Consider the following 21,941-nt stretch of genomic DNA (forward strand, 5'->3'; position numbering starts at 1 on the left):
GAATTAGTCTTTCCTCCTGCGCATGAACAGTTGAGACATAAGTCAGATAAAGTAGATGATGTGTATGGGTATATGTGTTAACTTAAGAACTACCATGGTGGAAACAAGTGTAATAGCATCTCTTTTAGAAGAGAGAAGAGTGGTACAGAGATCCTGAGTGGCAGGTAATTAAAACAAGCAATTTTTAAAATCATAGAGGGCAGCCCAATTAGGTTACTCTATCAGGCATTTTAAATGATGATGTACAGAATTGATCGGTTCAATGGTTCTGGCAAGTGCATATGGCAGCTTCTATTTTTAGGTGATCAGCTGGGATCCATATCACATTTTTTGCCACAAAGAGAATAATAGTGTATTGTCCTATGTGTTGTTCATTCTTGACGTTTGTATTGATGCCATATATGTGTGTTTTGCTGTCTGGCACCACTTAACACACTTTATTGTTTCTGCAAGTGTCAGGTAGGAGAAGTATCCATATGAACACGATTTCTTTTTTTCTTTTTTTAACAAGTCTCAAAATCTGGTTCTTAAAAAAAATGAAACGGAGTAATAGCATTATTATTATCTGAAAGTGTCGGGTTACTTGAGTGTAAGGGCAGTACTTGTACATATAAGTCAATTTGTCTACACAGTGTCTGGGAGCGTGGGACAGAGTGTTTCACTACTTCATTGCTGTTGCTGTAGAATGAAAGATGTTTGTCCTGAAGACAAATGAAAATATAAGGCTGGCTGAATTCACAGAATAATGCTTCCCTTGGTATACAGGGGAGGTTAGTTGTCCTTCTCTAATGCAAGGATTATTTGTTTTAATCAGAGGTGTGGCCTGAAGAGCACATCCTCACTTTCTATTTAAATTTCTTATTTACTCCATGAATTGAATTTTGCAGTCCTAAGGACGAAGATAGAATCATTAAGGGAGTAAAATTCACCTTTGCCTGCTGTGCTGAGAAGTCTTGCATCTGTTCTGGCAGCATCTGCTCATTCTAGGGTTCCTGAAGTAGGTTGTAGGCCTGTTGACATCTGAGCTTGATGCTCTAGTATTTAATCCCTCTTCTAAAAGAAAGTGGTAAATAAATAATCATAACATCTATGATCATTTCTTCTTTCTGACATCCTGTACTTCCCCATCAAAGCAGGCACAAGTACTATGCAGTGTTCTTCAACGCAAATTTAGTGTTAGACACTTGTGCAGCACTGCTTACAGTAAATAACACTAGCTCAAGGCAAAATATTCTTATAACTTAACTTACAGCCTACCTATGACCTTTTAAAAAGAGAGCTGTAACACTAAGTGAAAGGAGGAGAGTTCATACATGAACTTTAATTGGGACAACGTGTTTGTGCTCCGCAAAGAACACACTCTGCCTTGGGCTTTAGTGTAAAATTTTGGTCCTTACTCTGCTTTCCTGTAAACTAACGTACACTGGGTGGAATTATATGAGGACTAGTGGAGTCACACTGATATAAAAGTGGGATAAAACATGAGAGAGATTTTGAGGTTATTCTGTCACTACAGAAGTCTGGATTTCCAGCAGAGTTGGCTTTTTTTCCGCCCCAAATACTCTCTGACATAGAGCCTTTTTTTAAAAAAGTATTTTTTTACTTCAATGAGTGCTGCATAGACCTTGGTAATTAACTGCTGAGGTAAGTTAACGAATCCCATTGTTATTGAGTAAAATACCATCCAATTATTCTAATTTTGCTGAAGGACTTCCAAGCAAAATACAGAAATATTTAAGTATCTCTGAATCTTGGACAGCATGAACATAGGTCCTAGGATTCTTCTGGAAATCCTGAAAACCTTCTGTGGTAGAGTAATTCATCACATCCATGTTGTTCTCATGTTGTCCTGGAAGATCTGCACTACATCTGTTTGGTGGCAACCATTAGCAAGTGCTTTCTTGCAGCAACAGGGATGTGTGTTCCTTCCTGAAAAGAGTAGTGATGTGCCCCTCACTTCTCTGTGAGACACGTGCTGCCTCGGATATCCCTCTTTTAAGTTGAGGAGCTAGCTGTATCAAATATACCAGCATGATTACTTGTGTTGACCCTTAAAATATTTGCCTGTATCAACATTTCTAACTGTATGAGCTCAGATCTTTATGAATTTTTCCCTAGTCATATTTTGTTCCTTCCCCCTCTGTTTCCAGTGGAGCACAAGCCCAACAAGGATCTTTTAGAATTTCATGAAATCCTTGTCAGTGTTTTCATCAGTATTATCACTCCAGGTCTGAGACTAGAGCTTGTTAATTAGCCAGAGCTCCCTCTGGATCATTGCTTTTGCATCATGCATTAACATTTTAAGGCTATCTTGGGTCTCCTCCATCAGAGTATTTAATTTTAAAACAAATGGATAGCTTGCATACTTTTAGTATTGTTGATATTATAATAGTTTCAAATTAGGACAACTTCTGAATCTGATTGTACAGCACTTCAAACATGAAGGAGATTTTCAAAGGTACAGGTAAAGATAGATGTTAAACTTAATTGGCTTTCAGTTGAAGATACTTTCCTGATTGGCCTTTGTGCCTTTGAAAATTATATCCCAAGACACAAGATAGAGTAACAGTAGGGGGAAACAAAAATGATCTCTTTTTTACTAAAGGTCAAGTGAAATATGGGGATATGAATAGGACTAGACAAATTCACAAAGGAGGAAAAGGAGAGAATTTAATCCAGATTTCAGGGCAAACGACTAAAGGGATATGAATTCTTAGTCTTCTGTTCTACATTTGGCATTAAGTTCACTCATTAATCTTACAAGTGCTTAAGTAGCAGCAGTTGGAATCAGTTTAAATTGTGTAGTGTAAGTGGTTAATACAGAATGCGGGTAGAATGTTGGAAACGTTGTAATATGTTTCATTCTGTAAATGACTAATTAACGTTGACTGAAATTTCCTGAATGTAGTCTTTTCTATTCATGTATTACTTCTGACTCTTATTTTCTCAAGTTCATTTGTTGTTTGAAATAGTTTTCGAAATCTTTTCTGCATCACATCTGTTGCTCATCCGTAGGTGATCTGAAAGCAGTATGCAGGTATCCAACATGCCAGATTTAAGCTGGTTAATTTGGAATTAAACTTCTTTTTGATCCCTGATTGGGTGAGCTTTCTAATGCTCTAGGGTCACATTTGCTTCATTTTTGTAAATAATATTCTCAGAGAAAGTAAAGTACTAAAATTTCAAACTAGGTATGTTATCCAATGCCATTTGAGAAAGTGGCAAATGTTAGTATAATGGATGATAATTATCAGTATTTCCATATTGTGTCAACGTGCAGATACCTAGAGAAACAGAATATTTGATTACAAATAAGTGTCCTGATGAAAGTTCCATTGCTACTTCTGTCTTAGTAGCATGAAGATTAAGAGAAATATATAGTTTAAGGAAAGATATGCGAGTAATTTGTTCCACTTCCTTCCTTTTAAATAAAGGTTCATCTTTTTGTTCCACCTTTAGGTCAGCTTTTTTTTTTTTTTTTTTTTAAAGGTCCAGGATTGGGGCTGTAGCTATAATGAATATCTTACCAGTGTTTTAAAATATACCAGTCATACAAGCAAGTAACTCTAATCTCTCTTTTCTTGTGACTTTTCAAGTATCATGTATTTGTTAATGGACTTATCAAATAATAATATATCTCCCTCAGTTTTATTCAATTCACTTTGTTTTCATAGCTTTTCAAACTACTATTCACAAGAAAATCTGCTGTTTCTCAAGAACATCAGTGGAACTGATGGTCACTCAGCACTTCTGAAGATCCTAGCCTTTTATTTTAGAAGGCCAAATCAAAGACGGACACCGAAATGATAAGCTCCAGCCTACACTAGGGATAGCCATAGTAGAAGGATTTTATATTTATCCACCAATTCAGTCAGTCTAAAGGAGCAACTGAATTTTGGATTAGTTTTTACTGCCTGACTAGCCTTTTTCAGATTAACTGATAGAAAATAATAAAAATTAGAGAAGGCAATATAGGTAATTTTGTCGGTCTTACTACATAAACATTTTTAAGTTTGCACAAAGTCTGTAGTTGGACGTTATTAAAGACCTGTAGCATCCTATGAGGGAACTGAAGAGGAAAGCTGAAATAATTGTTCTGTAGAGTCTCTAGATCCCGTAAGGCAACAGAGCCGAGAGTTCCAAAACTGAACTATAGGGTGAATGAGCTACGTGCACTGAAATATGGAGACATAAAGCTAAAAGAGTCCTAAACCTGAATCAGCATTACAAAGAAGAAGTGCAGTGACCTGTGTAACTGTAGATTGATTAGTTTTGATAATAACCCAAGATAAAATAAAGGAAAGTGAGAACTGATTTAAATAGGATTTGGAAGAAGGAGGATAATTAATGCCAGCCAGAATTTTTTCACAGAACACGTCTCTCTGTCATGAAAACTTTTTTTTTTAATCTTTTGAAGGAATGATATGTTTATTTTATAAAGGCAGCAGCACAGACTTTCATGGAACATCTTGTATGGTACCCTGTGGAATTCACAGTAAAAATAGTGCTTTAGGATAGTAGTTAATCACATGATTTCAAATTTACACAAGCTGACTGGCAGATCTTCAAAGATATAACCTGTCAATGGAGAATCATCATTGAATGGAGATTTTCCTACCAATATTTTTCAGGCAGAAGCACTAGATTCAGTACTAGTCAAGACCTTCATTATTTATTGGATAGAAAATTTCTGCTCTTAAACTACGTGAATGGTAAAACATAAAGGATAGTGTAAGAATCAAAAAGTGGAAAATAAAATCATACAAATTCACATGTGAACTAAAAAGCACTATTTTAAGAGTGAGGACAATGAAATATTAGAACAGATTACTTTAGAAAAGATGGATTATTTAATCTCTTAGGATCTTTAGATATAGATTGGCTTTTTTTTGTGTATGATATTCTTTACTCACATGAAAGCAGCTGATCTCAGTAAAAAGTTATTCGTTTTTTTAAAAGAAAAGGATAAGGTAGACAGTGTAATTGTGTTTGCCTTCAGACCCACAACTCAGTTGTTACAGAAAGGGTATTATTAAGTACAGCTGCATTCTTACATGTGATTTCTATTAAGTACCAACCATGCTAGCAACCAGCACAATGAAAATCATGTCCTTCCAGTCTGTTTATATCTTGAAAATATGTGTGTGTGTGTGTGTTGTATATATATGCATGCTTGATTTGGATCTATGAATAATACTTCTGAGCTTAGGGAAACTGTTCATATCCTTAAAATTATTTGCGTATACAATTATAGCAGTGAGACCAGAGATGCAAACTGTGGAAGATAAAGTGCACAGAGAGAGATTTAATATTGAGGAAAAAATGAGCTCATGTTTATGTGATTCAATAGCTTTAATCCGTTAAAATATATTGGGCTGAGAAGTAAATTTTTTCCACACTACTGACTAGAATCTGCCCCTTTGAAAGTTCATGTAGGTACTGTATTATTGAGTATTCTCAAAAATATGTATATGTAGCTTTCGTTAGTCTTCCTTACCTGAAAAGAGTAAATAGCTGTAGATTGCACTTTACTGGATTTGTCAGTTTGTTTTCTCAATGTGTGCAGTGTAACCTTTTTTCTCTTACGTCCTGTGCATGCATTGTTACAGAAAGTTTTGTTTCATTGAAGGAAAAGTAACTTTTGAAGATCAGAATCTGGAGGATTAAAACCTGAAATGTAATATATATTTTTCTTAGATTATATTGTGCAGTAGTTAGAAGCTGTCAGTTTTCAGTCTTATAGATCTGTACTAATAAATTCTAAAATAAAATACATTATTAGCCTTTCTGGGATTTGCTTGCTTGTTATGAAAAACTAGTGACATATCCCTGGAACCCTGTAAACAACAAAACTCCACATTTTCTTAACAAAATTTAAATTTGTTTTTAGTCCTTCGTTACTTAACATTACATAAAAATTACAATATCCCTATTCAATACTATGCATAGGTTTTGGAAATATCTCAGATAATAATCTTGATTTTTCAGGATGCAAAGGGACATGTCATTTGGCTGTATGATGAGTTTTGGGTAATACTTGGCTCCTCCGTGTTTTGACGAAAATTTTTTGAAGTTACTTGGACTAGATCAGTTTCATGTATCTGGCTAAGTTCACATTTTATTCAATTAGATGGAGCTGTTTTCTCAAGCCTTAATATTTCATAGCTCTTAAAAGCAAGGTCAAGTAAACTTCTGTAGGAACTAGAAAGAAAAAGTAATTTGACTGTAGTAGCACTACTGCTTTTCCTGCTCTAGTTTTTTTTTTTCTTCCGCTTTCTTGATTATTATTTTTATCCTGTCCAGTACAGAGGCAATAGCAAGGATGCTTACTTATGGTGTGAGTAGATAAAGGTTGGAAGAATCTGGTCAGGGAAAGCGTCAGTGTTATACCATCTAAGTGAGGGTTCCTAGTGGAGCCTGGAGCCCAGTATTTGTGGTGCTGTCTGGCACATTTTAATAAATCTGCTTCGTGATGATCTTTCTGAAGAATAGAATTGATACAGATACTTGATATCTTAAGTGCAAGTACTGTAATTATTCCATTTGCACAATTCCCACTGCAGTCCAGGAGAGGTTTTCTTTATGAAAAAAGACGATGGCAGCTTATTGACCTTCATGCTCTGTGTGGACTAATAGGAGTGACTTTCCATTTGAAAGAATGAAAAATATTTTTTGTGTGTGACTGGGAAGGGAGTGATTTGTTCATGCATAGTTGCTATTGAGAAGTTTAAATGTCAGACCAGAGGTTTCAGGGCAAGGTAAAGCTTTGCCATCAGTAATTACTTTGGCATTATTCCAGGGTGGTGCCATGAGGGGAGATTTGCAATAATTTACCAGTATGGTAAGAGAGTTCCTCCAAAGCACTGCATGTGATTTTCTGTGTTCTGTTCCAAAAAAGTTTATACATTTGTGTATATTATAATTGAACTTACTCTGGTCTTTGATTACAGTAACAAAACAGAAATTTTGAAAGGAGATTTCTCCTTCACTTTAAAAACCTGACTGTTCCACTTGTTATACTGTGTTTATTTGTATATATGTCCCCTCTTACTTGGATAACGTGTTGTTATGGGTCTGTCCTGCCTCTCTGTGTGTATTGTTAGAGATGGTGGTATGATTCAGTAGGATTCTTAGGTTCCAGAAAAGAGTTGATAATGATATTAGATATTGGGAGTGTGTGGGGAGGGATAGGGAATATGTGGCACTTAACATGTTCGCAGGCGTGACAGGGATAAATGACATAATTTTTTTTTCTAGTGACACACTTTAGATTGTTGTGTTCATAAGTAGCAGATTCTAGATGTCAGCACAGTGAAACAGTTCACTGCATGGGGAAGGGCTAGCAGGTTGACTTTCACTGCAGGTCTGATGCATCTGTCTTTCTGGGTCAGCTGTATGATAAGGCACAGAAGGATGTCTTTGGTGAACTCATTTGCACTTTGACAAGTGTTTTTTGGGGGGAGTAGTGCTAGCAAACGTTTCGTGTAGAAATACTACAGATTGTGAGGACTCTGGGGTTCAGAAAGAGGAAGTGTGACATGTGAATGCTGATAGTTTTGGGAAATTTGTTAGAGTAGTTACAAAGTGTAGTATCTGTATTACAACTAACTGTGGGTCTAACTTCTAACATTAGGTGCTGCAATACAAATACGAATTTTGCTCTGTATGTGGTTTGGTTTTGTGGGGTTTTTTTTAACAAGTAGGATAGAGTGATGGGGTGGTTGAGCCATCTGGTTAACTAACTGAGAAACACAGCTTCTGCAGGTGTGTGCTGTGCATACTAATGGGGCTAGGGTTGATCATTAACATAATCCATACATTTACTTTCATAGTTTACTTTCCTAGGTAAGCCTTAATTCACTTTTAGTGGAAAGTATATAGTGAAGCTTTCTCCCGGACTTTTTGGTTTTTTGTGCAACCATAGTGAAGACCAGTGAACAATATGTTACTGCATATTCATTTGACATCCAACCTCACAATGACTGTCCTGTTTGGGACACATATGAGATCTTGAAATAGAATATATCATAACTCTTCAAATAATAAAGTAAGTGTATGTATCTGTCCCCTTTAGAGGGACAAGTATCTTCTCTCTTCTTTTTTCTTCCTGTGGCGTATGGAGAAGCAAGACTGTAATCTCGCTGGCATTAATTATTTAATATCCATTTGGAGGGTTTGAATGATGCATCCCAAGATGAGTAGCATGGCAGAACCTGATCATTACAGAGTTAGGCTACAGTTAAATGGGTTCACAGTATTTCTGTCTCTACATATTATAGAATGAGAATGCCTTTAGGAATTTAAAATTATTTACAAACCACAGCTATTTCCGTGGAGTATAAAATATCAACCACTTGAAAATGAGGTCTTGTTGTTAAATCCTAATCCTCTTACCTACTTAAGCAGTTTTTTTGTATTAGCAACAAATGTTACTATAGCACAAAACATTAGGGAAGTCATGCAGTTCTTACCAAGTCCCAATTTATCAGTGTTTTATACTAGAACTGATTAATTTGCAGTTTGTTAAACCTAAGTTTCACAGTATCTCAGTATGTATGTGAGAACTAGCACTGACCAGTGTTCCTGCTATTTGAATACTTGGAAGAAAAAGCTTGAATGCCATTAAGTCTAGGAAAGAACTACTTCTTACATAATCAGAAACCAGTTTGACTGCATCATTTAATGACAAATGCAACCATTCCATGCTCAAAAATAGTTTAGATTAAAAACTAGATTAAAAAATATAGCCTCTAAAGGAAAAAAGCACCCAATGTTTTTTTTCAGTGTATTCAGGCTTGGGTGTGGAGACAGGTTCCCTCTGTTAATACAGTATTTTCTTTGCTGGGTGTGTTCATCATAATGTAATACAACCTTAAACTGTTTTCTGAATTTTACCATAAATAAAAATAGTACACTGAATATTGAGGCTGAGCCTGTGGTCGTGGAAAATAAGTCTTTAATGTTACTTTACCTGAGGTGCTGGAGAGTTTTGCCTTTATCTGTGCTGATGGAAAAATGTGGGAGAAGTTTTAATGCAGTTCTTTTCTGGTTGATGAGTATAGGAGTCTGGGGTAAGTGGATACTTTGGAGAAACACAGCTACCATAGCTATGTTCTGTAATTTCTTAATTACTTTTGTTAAACCTTCTAACTTTCTGTATTTTTAAGGTACTGAGATGTTTAGAACTCCTGATGGCATTCCAGTTGCAGTCTTGCCACTTATATAATTTATGCTGTGTAACTTAGCTCTAAATATTTGATTGCTCTGAAACTCTCTTATCAAATGGGAGCATACCTGCTTGTTTTCTACCTCCCTTAAAAAAGACATTAAAATTCCTAGCAGTTTGTGCTGGGTGTTGGCAACAAGTGTACCTGAGTTAATGAGGCATATGACTTCAATTTAAGTATAGGAAGGATAAATGTAATTCAGTATCATGTAAAAAGCATCAGGAATCAGAGAGAGACTGTCAGTATATAAAGTTAAATGAAGAAAAAGTCCAGTAAAGGAAATAAATTTACACTATATAATTTTTTTACTATGTTGCTTTTATATTTATTACCAGTTTGATGTAAACTTTGCATCTAAAATTTGGTTCAGTCCTGTGAGGTCCAATATATTGTAAAGACCTTACACTGATGGTCATATTTTTAAAAAAATGAGACAATGATTTCAAAACATGCAAATGCTGTTTAAAGGAAAACGAAGCCCTGAACAAGCAATACAGGTTTATGCTTGTCTCATGTTTTGTAGCTGTAAACTAAATAAAAAATAATTTAAATTTGTAAAATAGTACAACACATAATATATTTAAATATTTTAAAACAAGCATACATATTTCTCTATGCTTTGTTTTATAACTGCTGGTATTACAGTTTCCCAATTTTGTTAGGAAGTCACCATTAAAAGGCCAAAATTATTTTACACCTTTTTGAAAGGTAAAACTGGAGTTTTCAGTATGGCACCTTGTGTTGCCTAGTTAAACTGAATTTTTCTTGGTTCAATAGAAAACTGAATACAGTATCAGACTGGATCTTGAGTAATCTTGGTTTGATCTGCCCCCTCCCTGGCAGTGTTTAAGGCCAGGTTGGATGAGGCTTTGAGCAACATGGTCTAGTGGAAAGGTGTCCCTGCCCATGGCAGGGGGGTTGGAACTAGATGATCTTTAAGGTCCCTTCCAACCCAAACCAGTCTATGATTCTATATGTTTATAAGCATTGTAGTTGTCACAATTTTCAGTTTCCTTTGCCCCCATGGGTGAAAAAGGCCTTCTCTGTCATGCAGGATACTTGCATACACTTTCAAAGAACAATTCTTTTAAAGCCATGTGGTTCATCTAAGAAGCAGTTTTTCCTTTTGAAAATATAATATTCTCTTACCACACAGGCTAAAAAACAGTTTACTTCTGGAATTTCCAAATGCGGTGCATTTGTGTAAGAGAACACAGAGCACATTGTGGGGGAATTTCTGAGGGGCTGGTGGTGATCCCTGGCAGCTGTAGTGATCTGTTTGAGAATCACCTGAACTGTGATGGATATCAGAAGAATTTAAAATGATGCTAAATTCTTTGTCCTTGATGTCTTTAAATAAACACTGGTTCTTGTGGGAGTTGTTTTTCCTTAGTGACAAGATAGTCCTCTCAATGAATTGTGTGTGCGTACAAGGAACATCTCTCATTTTAATTTGATACTGCTGAAGAACCAGAACTAGGGAAAATTTCTGAGAGATAAATGCATCTTTTCTGTTACTGATTTTGCAGTGCTACAGAACAATTTCATTAGGAGTCTTCATGTTTCCCTTAAAGGTCAATCAATAATGTTCAGCTTCATACATGTTTAAATGAAAATATGCATAAGCTGGAAGCTTGTACTTTACTTTGTTATAAATGTTGACTAAAATGTGCTAACAAGTAGAATAAGTATCAGCAGATGAAGCTGTTCAGTTGTGTTTCAATGTCTCACACAGCATCAAGAAGTCAAAGATCATTGTAAAACTGGGCTGTACATACTTTTTCAACTTTGGCCATCATGGCCAAAATAGATGTAAAAGACATGCACAAGCATTGAAATGACAGCTTTTTTACAGTATTACTGTCTATAGTAGAACATTATAGTCTGCTCATCCCTTTTTTAGTATTTTTATTATGTCCCTAAAGTAGTGCAGGTAAACAGATGATTGCATTGTGCAAACGGGCAAATACATCACATTAGTGGTGTGTAACATTTAGGCTATTTAAACCGCAACTATTCTCTGTATATAGTATATTATTTCTCATCAGCACATTTAGATTTTCTTTTCTTTTTCTCATGCAGAGAAAGGATGAGTGGGATATGATTTAGAATTATTTTTATGTACGTACTTGAATCATGACAGTTTGATAAAGCTCAGAATTTGGGAAATGTTGTGCGTTTAATTTCTGTTTAGTTGTTTTGCTCTGTAATATTGGGCAAGACTGAAATATTAGGTTCCTTGCCTTTAGTTGATTTGAAAAGTACTTTCAAGTCTATAGGGTAAAGTGCTGTATTAAATCTCCCTAATAATTTTATAAACCACTGATTTGCATTAATAGCAATATATATGATCAATCAGCAAAGACAGAGAGCAAAGCAGGATGTTTATAGCCAAACCAGATAATCAGATGGGATAAAACAGAGGAGTACGCTTGCCATAGAATTAATACAGTTCGTAGAAATTCCATGCTTTTTTTTTCAGTAGATTTTGGTAGTCAGGGCAAGCAAACAGCTTATAATATTTTTTAAGAGCTGTCAAACCGTCTTTCTCTAATGATCTGTTTGTCAGAGTGTAGTAGGTTTTTGTGGATGAGAGACATACATTTCTGAATCCTTTGCTATGCAGGTTCTCTGGCCTTTCTTACCTGCTGATGATGATTTAGCATAACATATTTGCAGTAATAAAGATGCTAATCTATTGCTTTCTGCATTTTTACATGGTCTGTGATTAATTTAATAAGTTCTGTAGCTCTTTGTTTAGCTAATTTTACTTCATCTAGATGGTGTTATCATGCTTCTGCTTCTTAAATGCATTTGCTTTGCACCAGTTACTAACACAGGTGGCGATTCAGCTCAAGAAATAGAGATTGATTATTCATGAAGAATAAGCTTCCTTGCTGTAGTTCTGAAGCTGGGATCACTGACACATTGTAAGAATAATTGGTCGTTCTTTATTTGTCCTACTGAAAACTACTTAGACATTTTAATCCATTTTCAAAAGCTGCTAAGGTTTTAACTTCAGCTAGTGTCACATAAGAGAAGGAAGGTAACCAGAACTAACTGACAGGTACATGTCTCTGGGTGAAAGGTAAACTACAGAAATGGCCAACAAATTATTATTTTTTTAATATAGGCTTTTATTTATACTAGGGCCTTAACATTACAGCAAAAGGCACCTATGAATGCTTAGGTCTAATTAGTGGTAGAATAAGTTCTGTAGTGAAGTACCACTTGATTATACTTTAGATGTGTCAGGTCTATTTTATAACATTAATCCAAATTAAATGTATTTGATGGGCCATATGGTACTCTTTAATTTTCTTAAACTTGTAATATAAACCTGTAACATGATGCTTAAAACCAAAATGAACTCCAGAGAAATAAAATTATTCAATTATGAATAGCATGTGTGTCCTTGCGCTGACATGAGCCACTCCTTGATTACTGTCTAACCACATGGCTTGATTTCCTTCCAGTCTAAAGGGGGGGCTTGATTGACGCAGTGGAGACCCGCCTGAGCAACTGAGTGATCTAAATAGTGCTATTATGTGTGTTTTACTGTAAGACTAACCAGCTGATGAAATGCAGTTTGCTTGCTCTACAACAGGGAGTTAGTTCTTACAGAGCGTGTTGCTGATAATTTATTCTAAATGCATTTTTAAAGATTTTAATTTTTTTTTTTGCCTACATAAAAGCTAACATTTAAAGGATCATTAAGTAGGACCTGACTGCAACTGGTGAAGTAATGCATAGCAATTAAACTTTTTTTCCAAACTGGGAACTCACAAATTGTTTTTTGCATATATGGAAGGAAAGATTCTGTGGATTATCAGAATTAAAATTAATCACATTTTTAAGTTATAAAGAGGTTTTTTTGGTTTAGATTTAAGATTTAAACATGGAAAAATGGCAGATTAGTTGGTGGGAGGAAAAAAAAGGAAAGGGAAAGCAGAACGCCAAAGTGATTACATGATGATTGACAAATTATTTGGCATTGGAGAACTTTAAAATGCTTTTAAATCCTGTGTTTCTGGACATTGGCATTGGTGTAATCTTCACCTCTACCCCTGCCAATTCTGTGGCCGGCATCCCCTAGCAGTCTTTTACTTAGGAGTGACCTTTATTTCCTAGCAGCAGTAATTTTTTCACAGTTAGTCTTTCATCTCTGTTCTGCATTGATGCCTACTTGGCTTGCAGTAAGGATCAGGCATTCTGCTGCCAAGCATGGAAGCTGTCCTGCTTGTCATAAATCACAGTTACAATTTTCGGAGCATTAGCCTTGACGAGCTTTGCTGCCATTGTGTTTACTGAGAGCTAGGATAAGGTCTTTTTAGAAAGACAAGGTCCTTCCATGTAGTATGTGTCTTGCTTATGGATCTTTGACTCTTCAGCTATTTGTCTTTTCTGATACTGTTTTGCCCAACAGTTTTATTTGGATTAATTTGGTCATTTAACTTTGTGATTTCCTTTGGTAGGTAACTCTGGGTTTTTTTGCTTATTTCAGAGATTTTCGTATTAAACCCAAAAGCTGTATTTCACATCATTCAGTAATCTTTTAAACGTTGAAGAACAGACTACTCATCCTTTATGAAACTTGACCAAATGTGTTGAGCAGTATGAGGAAGTTAGGAGATAGTCTAATCTACACTGTAGTGTAGTACACTGTGTGATACTTAAACATCTTAAAATTCCTGAAAGGAGCAATCCCTTAAGAATGGATCTTGTGTGCATATATATGCATAAAATTATAAACATGCCTTTATGTGTGGATGTATGCTGATGGGTGTTTTTGACTGGGAAAGGTTGTAGAAGACCAAATGCGGTTATTTAAAAACACTGTTTGAAATGAGCATATAGTTTGGGCTCCTGCTGTTTCTGTTGTAGCTACGGTTTTTAAAAAACAGGCTTACTGACTTTATTGAGACTGTTTAGATAGCAGGTGGATTTGTATGTCTTTGAACAGCCACACTCTGATGTTCTTAAATGTCTTCTCAGTGTGATTGAAACCTTCTCCAGGATGGTGTAAAGGGGGAGTGAAACACAGGAACAAGAGTTGTAATTAAAGAGATGCCTTCAGGCTTAAAAACTGTAAAAAAACCTCTTAATCTAAATCTTGAAAATCCCCCAAAAGCTCTGATAGAAACTTTTGTCTGCAATGTTGTAACAACTATGACTTACAAATGACACCTAAGATTAATACTACATTAATGTTTAATTTTTATTATTCTTTTTTTTCTTACTATGCCATGGAGACCCAGAATTTTGGCTGCTGTCGATCATGTTGCTCCATAGATATCTTTAAAGGGGGTAGTCTTTACTAGAGGTGGACTGCATGTACAGAAGGGATCTTTTGTTTCTATTTTGACTGTAACTCTCAGTCTTTTTGGATGGACCTTGCACAACTGTGAATGTATGTAAGAATGGCAGAAGCAGAAACATTTAACAAAAAAAGGGTGATATAGCCACCTTTCAAAAATACTTATGAAATGGAAGCTATTTCTTGAAGGTATTGTAAAATAGTTTTCTGTGAGAAGCTGCAGCCCTTATTTATACTGGGTAATATGGAATTGCATTCTTCATAGCACTGAAGTGAAACTGTGAAGCAATAATTATGCTAATTTAAAAATGGAAAAATACCATGATTTGTCTCTTTATAACGCTTAAAACGTTTTCCTGCTAACCTCAGGAACTTTACTGTGCAGAATCTGGTGTATTTTAGTATTAAAGGAGAATTAATCTACACTATTCTTGTAGCAAGCTAGTAATTTAGTAGGTAGGTCTGAGGAAGTTATGTTATACATTATGAACTGTGAGCTAAATGTAAAAATCTCTAGTACTTCAACTTTTAAACATTTTTAAAAAGAAACCTAAGTAGCTTATTTGCTATCATAGATATTGAAAGCCTTTGTGCCTACTGTTTATTAAGTGTTTAATTACCTAATGTATTTGAAAGCTACACTAGTATGTGGCACTCAGTCTTGGGCTTGTTTTCCACTTTTCATCTTATATTTATTGCAATTCTGTTGCTAAGATTTCACCATTAAATACTTATGTGAAAGAAATAGAAACATGTCACTGATTAGAATTGTTTTAAACAATTTACCCAGAAAATGTGTGTTTCTGTATCTTTAGCCTCTTGTTTTTCTCTTAACCCTTGCTCTGCAATCGCAGCAAATTCCTTGCACTGCCAGGATTTCATAGACCATAGATATCTTGAATATGATTGTCTGATTCAGCTTTTTGCTGTTGGAGAGCATGCTATTAACTGACTAAAGAACTGATGCTTTAGGTAGCTGTTAAAGATCTCAGAACGTGCTTCCAAAAGAGGTACCATGATGACCTCTAATCTCCTGCCCAGTATGAGATATTTCATATGCATACCAAAGGCGTCTTCTCTTGCCCCTCTTACCATTTGAATTAGATACGACTTCCATTGTCCCTTGAAAGACTCAGCCATGTTGCAGCACACTCTTCATTTTCTTCTATGTCCGATCCCAAAGACTGCAGAATATGTCAATAGAGGGTGAAAGGTTTGTAGACTCACTCATTACTAAGTATGAATCAGCTAATACCTGTTGCACCAGTGTAAGTTTCAGCCTGTTTTTAAAATGCTTCAACTCAAAGAATGCTGTGTAAACAAGGTATTGATATGAGTTGTTAATAGTCTGGTTGCAAATAAATAAGTAGAATTTTGATTTGTGTTTGTTTTTCAGAGCCAGAGCTTCAACTGTGTGGAAAAGACTAAATGTCCAGGATCTAATGTGAGTTCTGTGCAGATACAGGGAGATTCAGATTATTTCATCAACCATCTTGGAGTACCTGCCACGCAGTTTTCTTATGAGGACATCAAAACATCAGAGGTAATTACAAATGAAAATGGACAAACTGAAAATAGCAGATAGAATTAGATGTTCTCAGGTTATAGCCTTATACGACAAGCATGTTGTGGAAATTTACCTCCTGTAAGTGCCTTTTTTAGATGTTCAGAGGATTACCACAGAGCTTAAAAGTGACTGATTTTATAGGGGTATGGCATTCAAACAGATGAATGTTTAGAACAAATGAAAAGCAAAAAAAAAAAAGGAGTACATTGCATTAAAAAAGTTAATATTGCTGATTGTATTATAGGTTACATAGTATCTAACCCAACTGTTCAGACTGCTTTCAACATAGAGGAAATTAGTTTTGATGTGTATTTTTTTCCTGCACAGTAGGATGAGAGAGCCTTTAAAAAGAATTCTATATCCATTTTCATAGGCAAAATATGACTCTTTACTTATATATATTGCTTGTAAAGATCTGTATGCTTGACTGGAGTCTTCAAAACACCATATCTTTTTCAGTCCATTCTCCTCTGCAAGGTAAGTGGAAGGAAGAGACATGTTACGCTGTTTGGAGATCAGGTTGGAACTGGACACGGATAAACTGTTCGGAAAGTTTGTCCTTCCTAAGCCTTCACTACTATAGGCTGTGTTTACACCTGGACAGCTCAAACTTACCCTCAGTTGGTCAGCTGAAGATCAGGAAGCCTGGCATTAGTCATTTCAGGATACAGCGATCATGAGAAAGTGTGTGTTTTTTTGTAAACGTAACAATGCGTGGACTTCCTATTGCCCTCAATTCTCTTCTTGCACTGTGCTTATCTACATATGTGCACATCTTTCCAAGTTCAAGAACAAAGCTGAAGCTGAGTTGAACTGGAATGCTTCCTGGCACTGCGTGCTAGTAAGTTTCTATTTCACAAATGCGAAGCAGAACAGAAATATGCCAAATATGGGAGCTTTGTTGTGTAAATTAAAATAGATCAAGCCAAGAATTTATATAAATAAGGGGACTTCTGTTTCTAAACATCACTGCACCGATTAGGCAAAGTATTCTATTTCAGATTAAACACAAGTCAAAGTCTGTAAGGAAAATGTGAAGGCTGAAGGTCCTTGAGTGCAATGTTTGACAGGCTTGTGGTCCAATGCAAATTTCTGTTGTCACTTAGCAGCTATCCGCACAGTTTTCATTCCAGATCCATGTATCCAGGATCTACAGAGCATGAGAAAGAATGACTCAGGTCTCAAAATCACTCAGCAATATAATTAAAATCATAAAAGGAAATACTTTTAGTTGCTTAAATATGACACAGCAAATGTGATTCTCTGTTGAAAACAGCTTTTGTCCTTCTTGCAAAATCATGTCCTAGAAATAAACTTGTGATAAGTGTAATCTGCAGTCTTGAGGTTGATGTACTGCACCTCTCAGACCGTAGGAGATCTAGACCCCATGAGATCTATTTCAAGTGAGAAACAAATCTGCCTGGCAAAATGTGTAAATTTTGTGTTGACAAGAGGATGGATTTTTTCCTAAAAGTGATACAGTATGATTAAATTTGCATTCTTTGCTATATTTATTATTAGTACTATTATAAGGCAGACAAATTATTCTGGGTTTACAGCTGTTTTAATAAACGTTGTAGGAATTTCGCTTGGTACAGGTTAGTGACTGAAAATAACTTGTTGAGTTGTAGGGAGGTATTTTTGCTTGTTCGTTTCCAAGCCATTCAGCTTTTTGAACTATACCTCAGCTTTGTCAGCTTCATTGCAAAACAAGATTTGGGTTTGGGAAAACACATTTCAGAAACAGGATGTTTTGATGTGCTTTTGTAGACTATCATTTTACCAGGCTGGTTTCATCTGCTGTCTCTTTCACTGCTGTGACCTACTCAGGAAATTCTCTTCTTTTGGATATATATTAGTTGTTTATTTTATCCAACTGTCAGCATGCAGTGTCAGATAAAAATTATGCTATTCCACACTCAAAAAAACCTCTTTTAGAGTAAAAAAGCCCAAGACCTCTGTGCCTTGTAGTCTGCCTACAGAGCAACAGTTACAGTCAGCTTTAGAAATGCATTTCTTACACAGCAAGTGTAATGCCAGTGCTCAGAGAGAAGGTTGTAAAAGCTTTTCATTGGCAGGAACCTGAGGAGTAAATAAGAGGAAATAAAAGTTGTAAGAGGAAACATTCAGACCAGAAGAGTAAGTAACACTATCTTGTTTGAAATTACCTAATGCAGTGAACCACAGCCTCAGGGAGGTTAAATCTGCATGGCAAATGCCCGTGATCCGATCTGTGAGCTAGAAAAGTGCATTCTAAGTATTCAACCATTAGTATAAAAATGCACTGAGTGAAATGCAGCTCATTTATTTACTAGTAGAAAATATGCAGCATTTTAGTCTGCCAGTAAGAAGTAAACTTGGAAGAATTTCTCAAGTGGAAACAAACATAATATTAACCCAGTTTCAGAGGATTCTCTTGCACTTGCTGAAGAAAGACGCTTTCTCCTCCTAACCTCTGGTGCACTGGATTCACCTCCACATGAGGGTCACATTCTGATTTGTAATGTATTAGGAGACAAACTGATCAGCTTTTCCTAATACTGCAGCTTCTCTTACTTTGAGGAGGAGTCAGATTACCTCTACTACAGAGGCAGAGTAAAATAAAGCTCTTGGGGATCTGAGGGGGTTTTTGCCCCAGTGCTTTTTAGCTACAAGAGAAGCATCACCTGTTATGGAAAAGGTGTAATTTTAAATGTAAGCTGTTTACACAGCTGTTGGTTATAGAGCTAGTGATTTCAGGCAGTATATACTGAGAAGGGCTAAATGTGCAGGGATACGTTTTGATAAGGGCTGCTTCTGCATGCTTATGGTACCAGTTGTTTAAGGCTGGTGTGCTCAAATAGGGTATTATTTGTGGAGTAGGAGAGGCAGATTCCACAGGATCACTGAAATTCTGAGGCAAACCTAAGGGCTATTTTCTAATCCTGCTTCTTTAGTGGCCTCATGAGACATGGAAAGGAGAAGACAGGTTCTGCTATGCCAAGAATATACGTGTCAGTACTTGGGGTATATGGAAGGAGGACATGTGAGTCTTCCATAGTGTTGTAACTGCTGAATGAGCTCACTCTTTCAAAGAACTTTCTGCTGATTTACTTAAAACAGATTAATATTAATTTTACATCTTAAAATGTACCACATGTATGTCTTAAAGTATAACACAGCTTTTGCAGTAGGGTGTCAAGGCCATCTCCAGACTTCTCCAGAAAGTTGTTTGGCATAAATCCTTCCTTTCATTTTTACACTGCATTTATTATATAAAAATATAATACCAGGACCAACAGCATGGTCTGGAAAATTTTATGTTGTTTCCTGTCTCTGGACATAGTTTTACCTGTCAGAGAGACTCAGAAGTTCACACGTTTATCCATACCTCCTCTTTTAACATTCTGCTGTTTCTCTTATTTCTCTCCCTTATTTCTTTAAGCTTTGCCTTGTTTTTCTTTTTATATAAGCATCACCCCATATCATTTTCCCTTTTCTTGGTGGTGCACCTTAAAAATGTAGTTTTTGAAAGATCTATATTTGGAAGTGTGGTAGTGGACTTCTTCACTAAAGAGAAAAAACGAACCCCATAGTTGCAAGTTAATTCATTTTGATTATGTCTGTCTTAGCACGGTTTATAGCGTAGTTACTGAAGTACTGGAACAGAAGTAAATCACAGAGACTGAGAAAAATAGCCTTGCTGTGACTGCCTAATGTTTGGGTACAAGAAAAAATATCATCTGGATTTGCCGTGGTTTCAGTTAGAGATTTGATTGTTTCCTCAGTATTGTAAATCAAACAACGTTAAACTGTTCAGCATTTTGAAGCCGTTCCGATCACTTGCAAACTTAAGCAGGTACAGGAGTATTTTGAGCTTTTTTCAAGGTGGAAATAGACTGTTACTATCCATTTCTCTGTCATTGCAGTCAACAGTTTCATGAGGAATCCAATTTTTTTAAATTATAGCTAGATGATTTCCTATGTTATCTGCGTATTATTCATCCTTCTCAGCACATCCTGTTACATAATGATTCCAGTCTGATAACACAGAATCTTAAATGCCTTCTGTGATAATGTGGTAGGTTACATCAATGTTAGCATTATCATTTTGTTTTGAGAAAAAACAAGTTACTCCACATTATTACAAAAAAAAACCCCATCCTACCCTCTTTTTTTGGTATTTATTGATGGACACATATTTAGCATGAAATATTTTATGGTAGCTGTCCAAGTTTGGGTATGCAGGGCTTACAGAACATTTGCTTTTACACCTAGACCATAAAAGTTGTTTTCCGTATCTTCACTCAAACTTAAGTACAGGCAAGAAGTATAAAAATTACCTGTCACTTTATTCACAGGCTAGACCAAGATAGTGTAATACCATGGACCACTAAGCTAATTTAGAAGAAAAATGGAAAGAAGTTTCTTTATAGAAGGCATTTGTATGTAATATATGTAGAAGAGTTTAGAATTTTGACAGTTTGAGATTGTATCCTCTTTAGAGAGAATGCATAATGATTTTTATTTTTGTTGAAATATGCATAACTTTTTGAAGGTAACTTTCAACTTTCATTAAGCCCTTAGAAGTGATTTTTGCCCACACTGGTGTAAAACAGAGGCCACTAAAACTTAACTCTTCAATGAATGTGGCTTCTCAGTTGTTTTTACCATCTGCCCCCGCTTCCTCCCTTCCTCCCCTCTTGCCCTCTTTTCTTCCTTTTTTATCCTCTTTGGGGAAACTTACTGCAGTTTCTTGATTTCAGTATTTACATGCTTAGGCTGACACATCATGCGCTTCTTTCAAAAGAAATCAAGTTTTCTAAGTTTTCTTTGTTATAAGAAGAGAAACAGAGGAGCTGTCCTTGATGAAGACTACTTAGGGTCTAGTTTACCGAAAAATAACTCCTGTGTTGCATGCTGCTTTTCTCTCTTTCGTGTGCTTGTGTTAGTGTACAGGGAGGGCTTAGGCGGTATGGAGTGCTCTTCAGTGCATCTGCTTTGTGTCTTTTTAAAAGTGAATGGAAAACTGGTGTTTAGCATAATTTCTGTCTGTGTGGGAACGGTACTGAATGTCTGTAAGTTATGGGGTTCTGGTGTCAGTGATTAGGAGCATCATTTTAATCCTGTGTTATGGGGACCTTCAGCTGCTGTTTCATTTCTTCGAGTTTTTTGTGTCAAGGTAACGTTTTGAACTGAACATACAAATTCATAGAAATCAGGGTGGCATGGGGAAGTTCTGGGTGTTGGCCGTGTGTAAAGGGTCAGGACTCTATCCGGTCAGCCAGATTGGCCATGCTGGGACATTACCATGAATGTCTTTGTCCCACTGATGACTGGGAGATTTTTTTTTCCTATCGTTATTCATTCAGTAATATACTGAGCTGGTTCCAGTTATGACCTTGATATGATGTTCATATTATTTAATTTTAGTTCACTAACAGTGTCTAAGTAATTAGCATCTATGAGAAGTTTAATTTAATTTAAGTGGAACTTGTAGGAAGCATTTGGAGGGTTATTTTATTTTCAAATTTGCAACTACCTTATCAATCATGGCAGCATAGGTAATTCAGTATATATGTATATAATCAAGGTGGCATTATAGAAGGCAGCGAAGTCTGTGGTGTAGTTTTGTCAGCAAATTCTGGGTAAAGCAAGTAATTTAACTCCACAAACACAGCCTTGTACCTGTGTGCATATATCTAAAGCAAATGTGAGTTGTCTGATCCATGATATCCTTTATTGAGAGCCATTTTTGTATCACTAATGTAGTTCACTGGTCAAGCAGTTACAGTGCTTAAAATTGAACAATTTTTATGTTCTGAAATTTCAGATCTCTATATTCCTAATG

The 21,941-nt window shown here is 35.9% G+C and overlaps 1 protein-coding gene across 1 annotated transcript in view; it reads left to right on the forward strand.

Moving 5' to 3' along the window:
* NAALADL2 (N-acetylated alpha-linked acidic dipeptidase like 2) overlaps positions 1-21,941 on the forward strand; it is a 247,643-nt gene that overhangs the window by 151,096 nt on the left and 74,606 nt on the right. The window contains exon 10 of the mRNA XM_068406490.1: positions 15,941-16,087. Within this exon, the coding sequence (XP_068262591.1) occupies positions 15,941-16,087 (147 nt within the window). The remainder of the gene's footprint in view (positions 1-15,940; positions 16,088-21,941) is intronic.

This window comes from Nyctibius grandis, chromosome 8 (assembly GCF_013368605.1).
Source record: "Nyctibius grandis isolate bNycGra1 chromosome 8, bNycGra1.pri, whole genome shotgun sequence".
Lineage (NCBI taxonomy): Eukaryota > Metazoa > Chordata > Aves > Nyctibiiformes > Nyctibiidae > Nyctibius > Nyctibius grandis.